Below are 5,891 nucleotides of genomic sequence, written 5' to 3'. Positions count from 1 at the left end.
TTTGAAAGAAAACCTTTCTAACGCGTAAATCGTCATGACAACATAATTTAGGAAATTAAATTGAAAGATTCACGAATCAAACGCGAAACACGAAATATATTCATTTAAACCCGTTTGACTTTTGGTTTTCACCATTATTATCGTCAAGAATGTACTTATTTATACTCAGGGAGAATGAATATGTCGAGATTAATGTTAGCATTTCTCCAATTCCACCCTTTGGGGCCCCGGTATGCTGCAATCTCATTGGTTCTTAAAAATTACGTTTTTCGACCTGATTAACGCTGCTGCGAGGACGCAATAAAATAAGACCGCCTCCTCCCCCCCCCCCCTTTAGCGGGACGGGGTTAGGGCCTCAACGAGTATGTCGATAGTCTCGACATATTCATTCTCCCTGAGTATTAATAAAGACATTATTGGTATCACCCGGGTAATACACCAGAAAGCCTGATTAAAAAGAAGATTAAATGGCTCGCCGGTTTATATTGACACCTGTCTACAAAAATCATAGTTACGAGCTATTGTTGATGTTAAATTTATTTTTAATAATGATATTTTATGTTTATTTTAATAATGATATTTTATGTTTATTTTAATAATGATATTTTATGTTTATTTTAATAATGATATTTTATGTTTATTTTAATAATGATATTTTATGTTTATTTTAATAATATTTTATGTTTATTTTAATAATGATATTTTATTTTTAAATTAATAACAATAGAAGTAACATTAACATATGTTTATTTTAATAATGATATTTTATGTTTATTTTAACAATGATATTTTATTTTCAAATTCATAACAATAGAAGTAACATTAACTCATGTTTATTTAACTTGGTTTTTCTTTATTCTACTTGAGTAATTGGTCGTTTGAACAGTAGAATGTTTCGCTCTGAAAAAATAAATTCGGAAGAAGAAAGGAATTAGCAGATGATTTTCTCGCCGTTTTTTGAGTCCCATACATGATTCTTCTCTAACTACGCAATAACGAATGATAATTTAAAACAACTACTTATTTTCTCCCATCACTTTATCCCTATTGCACCCCGAGGGATAACATTGCAACAGTGGAATGCAAATTGCTTAAACTCAGAGTATTTAATTTTTCGTGTCTACTAAATTGAAAACTAATTATAAAAAAATTAACGTTAGGGAATTTTTGTAAATTTCCATTTTTGAAAATTTCCATTTTTGTAAATACACTTAACACAACTATTATCGTTCTGGAAATCTTGAAACATAACTCTTCATGAACGACACGTAATTTATTTCAGCATAAATATATAATTTAAAAATTATGAGCAGTTTTAAACCATCTAAATTCCAAGCTTCTATTTTACTATATTACCCCAAAAAATTCTGAATATTTTACCTGGTTCAAAAATGATGTAATGAATCCATCCAGGCGACTGATGAACCCCTAAGTTCCTCCATTCTGTTTCAGTTAGTAAGCTATGTAGTGGTATCAAACATGATAATTCTTTTGGTAGAATCACGTGTCTAAAAAATTTTAGGGTAAATATTATAAGAGTTTTCTTGAACGAAACAAGAAAAATGATATTTTTAAACATGAACTAAATTCCCGGAAATGTTTTTTGTAAAATAGTGTTTAGAAAGTTATTCTTGGAAATAATAAGTAACCAATTTAAATCAAATTTTTATTTTTACCAAAAATTTTAGTTTAATCATCTGTTTTAAATTTAAAGTATTAATAAAACTTAATTCGATACAATTTATAACTCGCTTTACTTTGTCAATGTGCTGAGAGAAATTGGTATAAAATATCTAAATATTAATGAACACGAAGAACTAATAAAAGTTTAAATAAAATTTAATTTCAGAGTATTTTTTCGCTTTCATCTATCATTTCAAAACTCGTAGTTCACGATAGCAGCGTGACGCGGAAAATTTTAAAGCGTTGATTAAAGATAAATCGTATGAGGACCTGGCGTCAAGTAAAGGGAATATTGGGTGTATTTTCTAAGATAACGGAAGTTTTTGGGTTACTGGCATTGATATGTATTTATGTAATTTACTGCCTTTTCTTACTTCGTGGAATGTTCAATTATAATATAAAAGACTGTTAGGCAGTAACCGATAATTTTCATTAACATAAAACTATTTTATTTAAAAAGCAAGGCTAACTGGTTTTTCTCTAATTTTAAATTAATATATTAGTATGGTGTTTTTTTACATCATTTAAAGATTTTGACAAATTATTCTGCCCTGGAAATAGTTTACGTTTGTTTTTATCATATTATATTTTCCCTTTCTTAAGCGATCTTATTTATTAGAAAATGACCTCATTGTGAAAACTCAAGTTCCTTATCTTGAAAGCTTCGAATAAACCTCATAATTTTTTATTAGAAGTAAACCTTATTTATGTACCTGTATTCAAAGTTATCATCGTAGTACCGGTCCGAATATTGAATGGCGTTGGACGGCATTGAGACAAGGCGGTGAAATAGCCTAACACAAATAATGACAAACTTATTTCACTAAATTCTACTCGTAACACAGGTATTTCAAATTAACGAAAACATTCCTTTTGCTAATAGCCACTTACCGAAAACTAATTATGTAAATATCTTACTCCTCACCAGTGGTTTGAAAAAATAAATACTCTGAAATTTTAAATTAAAAAGTACGTTATTTCAACCGATGGGAACTATTATTTGTGATGACAAAATTAAGGCTTAAGGATTATAGTTATTCTTAGGCGCCCCACCGCCAGCGTCCTCTAACACTTTGATGAGACCAAAAACGTTTTCTCACTTCACTAACAATTGTTAGACATAACGAGAGTAACTCAAATAGGGTAGGAGACAATAATTTCGGAAAAATACCAGCAATTAAAAATTTAAGTTTACCGAGTTAATCGTTTATCTATTAAAAAGTGTAAAAGATCTTTAAAACGTTCTTAAGACGTTTCGGCGTTAAAAATGGTCAGAAGAACTTACTGCATGAAGTGTAATTTTGGGATAAAAAACTGTACGTGCAACCATACCATTAGGGGGACAGCATGACTTGTGCCCCCTGTGCCATTCTCCGAGTGACGTCACTGATTGAACTCCAAAGGTTAAAATTGGAAGCTATTCTGTCATCGTATATTTTTTCCTCAAAGCGTTTTGTTAATTTTTTATACATGTATCTTTCTGTTTATTTGATCACGACCACCAGTTTTTAGAAGATTAGCAATCTAATCTTTTTTGGTAGAGCTTAGATTTATTAACCCAGTGTTATTTTTTAAATACAAACAGCTTTCGTTATGATGCACTTTTACAGCACTTGCAAGATTTGATAAAAAAATAATCAATTGAAAAAAAGTAAATTTGATAAATTGAGATACTTTTCCAGAGTTTATAGAGATTGGGAAGTGAGCAAGTTCACATTTTTTTAAATTTATAAATTGCCTAAATTTTCGGAAGAGATAATTGTTCCCTATGGTCTCCAAACGGAACACAGTGAAAAAATTAATCGCTAGAGGGAGCACTATGGCACCGTATCTAATATTTGGCACTCGCTATCAAATAAATATTTTCACTATACATAATGCTATAGCTTCTTCATTACATGACCCGTTAAAGTAAAATGATCCTTATTTTATTCAGAAATCCTACAATAAAAGCAATGTGGCCGGGAGTAGTGGCTCACTCCTGTAATCCCAGGCGTCCGGGAGGCAGAGTTTCTGGATGGCCGTGTGAGGACGACCACCAATCCCCCAATGGGTGGTCGGAATACTTCCGCCACGGGTGTCCCCACCCCTGTCCCCACGTATCCCCCCGTTGGCGTGGCCGTTACACATATCTCGTCCTGATTAATCAGATGGTGTCTTCACCGGGCTCGCGGTCTTCTCAGACTCAAATCAGCCCTTTCTACTTTGAATAAAAAATAAATAAAAGCAATGTGAAAGCCCTCTTCAAATTCTCATTGCATCGAACTCTGTAGTGGCACTAATCTTGCAGCAGCTGATTAAACGACATTAGGGTTAATGTAAAACGATAGTGCCATCTGGGGGCAGGTGTAGGGGTAATGGAGTTAAAAGCCCAAAGATACTTCACTTCTTCAAATTAAAAACAACAGAACAAAATTACACTAAATTTTATTTTTAAAAAACCTCGCAAAAAGACGATAAAATACGTTTATAATCACAATTTAAGATACATAGGGTAGGTGGCGTTTCTACTTGTCTCTTTTTTAGGTTGTCCTTCGCAATGTTATCTTTGTCACTTACGCTATTGCACCGGCAATGGCGGAGCCAGCAATAAGCAGAACTGCTTCGTATTTTATTTACAGAAGGTGTAATCCTTAAGGTTCCTATGTTTGGTTTTTGTTGCGTTATGGTCCATCTCTGCAATCAATTATGTTCTTACTTGCAGTGCCCCACAATGAAAAATGGTGCTGTACAAAAAATTCCCCAATAAGTTTTCGTGTTCATGTAGCTAAAAAGTACCATCGATCTCAGTAGGATTTACAAGGTGAAGAAAATCAAAAACTCGGCAGTCAAGGTTACTATACTGGGTCAATAACCTAGTTCAAGAAAGGGCTTTTAAGTATATACGACTTTATACTTACCCTAATGGTGGTTTATTATTCACTTTTGGATGAAGATATTTAATTTTAATGATTACCTCGCACATCATGAATAACAATTATTATATTTACCTGACCAGATAATATAGAAAAGTGGAAAATAAAAATATTTTGTAATTTACTTACGTTATCTATATATAACGATAAGCAGGAGCAAAGGTCTATGGCAAATTTTTGACGTTATTAAGAGGTAGGTATTCTAAATCTGCACCTCCTAGTGGCTACGTCCTCAACTAGGCATTTCTGAAATAAATTTCGTAAAATGCATGATGAATGCGCACAAGCCGTGCGCGAACGTTTTTGAACTTAGAAAAATGTGGGAGAAACTTCCGCCGGGAACGCTTAGCTCCGTAGCCAAGGCTTATCCACAATTACATATCTTTAAAACTTAAAATTAACACTTATCTTTGAAAAATGATTTATAAGAACCTAAAACAGGTTATAAGAAATAAGAGTGTGTTTTTGAAGGTACTTGTTTAAATTTGAGATTTAGAATCGTTTTGTGTGGCTTTTAGCAACCCGAGCGTGGCTGCTCTACCAAGTACGAGTATATTTTAGATGTTTTCTTCTCGCATGGACAATGCCGTATACATGAGGCTCAATGCTAGACCTTTACCTATGGGGACTCTATGATAGGCTTATGATACAACTTTAGTTTTAACTTCATACCGCCATCTTCAGAGGGGATCGGGGGAGGGCGAAACCAGATTGCAAACAGCATATAGTCCTGTAATTTTACGTTTTCAGTTCGGACAAATTGCAAATTTATTATTCCTAAATCACGCCTTAAAAGCGCTTAAGTTCAAAAGTAGTTTATCGTATGATAATTTTCCACAAAAGTATTTTTTCTAAGAAACAACAATATATTACTATTATTATCGATGGCAAAGAAATGAAACGTGGATATTTGTGTTAAACCACTTTTGGGCGCTCATTTAACGTCATAAAAAGTTAAACGTACAACCAAACTATTGGTACTTCTGATCTATTAAGTTTTAAGACATCATAAAAGGACATTTTTTCGAAGCTAGAAAATATTTTGGCTAACGTTACTAGACGACGATAACGCAAAGGAAGATTTATACATCTATATTTTAAAAACCTTTTATAGTGTTACTGTAGCACAAGTTTCCACAAGGGAGAATTGATAAGCACGACGACTACTGTTAAGCGTGTTTTAATAAAAGATATGCTGATTTGTTAATGTGTTTATGTCTGTGTCTTTTACAGTTAAAGGAAAGTAAATTTATATTTAAATAATAAATACATGGAAAATGTTATATATTCATT

At 32.5% G+C, this 5,891-nt stretch overlaps 1 protein-coding gene across 4 annotated transcripts; it reads right to left on the bottom strand.

Annotated features, from left to right (window-relative positions):
• Positions 1 to 783: 783 nt before the first annotated feature.
• LOC149963214 (cyclin-dependent kinases regulatory subunit-like) lies at positions 784 to 3,385 on the bottom strand. 4 transcript variants are annotated; one of them, XM_090170512.1, is made up of 5 exons: positions 3,016 to 3,100; positions 2,575 to 2,632; positions 2,397 to 2,477; positions 1,381 to 1,508; positions 784 to 900 (listed from the first exon to the last, which is right to left on the bottom strand). In XM_090170512.1, the coding sequence occupies exons 3-5, from the start codon at positions 2,453 to 2,455 to the stop codon at positions 854 to 856; spliced, it is 234 nt and encodes a 77-aa protein (XP_090026638.1). In that variant the 5' UTR covers positions 2,456 to 2,477; positions 2,575 to 2,632; positions 3,016 to 3,100; the 3' UTR covers positions 784 to 853. The 4 variants fall into 4 exon arrangements, with proteins under 4 accessions (XP_090026638.1, XP_090026639.1, XP_090026636.1 ...); XM_090170513.1 differs by lacking the exons at positions 2,575 to 2,632; positions 3,016 to 3,100 and adding an exon at positions 3,358 to 3,385; XM_090170510.1 differs by lacking the exon at positions 2,575 to 2,632 and having other exon boundaries at positions 2,969 to 3,083.
• Between the last annotated feature and the right edge of the window lie 2,506 nt (positions 3,386 to 5,891).

The sequence above is a fragment of the Leiobunum rupestre genome, chromosome 1 (genome assembly GCF_980474605.1).
Source record: "Leiobunum rupestre chromosome 1, qqLeiRupe1.1.hap1, whole genome shotgun sequence".
Classification (NCBI taxonomy): Eukaryota; Metazoa; Arthropoda; class Arachnida; order Opiliones; family Sclerosomatidae; genus Leiobunum; species Leiobunum rupestre.
Note: the sequence above shows the minus strand (reverse complement) of the source record. Positions and strands in the feature narration are given on the sequence as shown.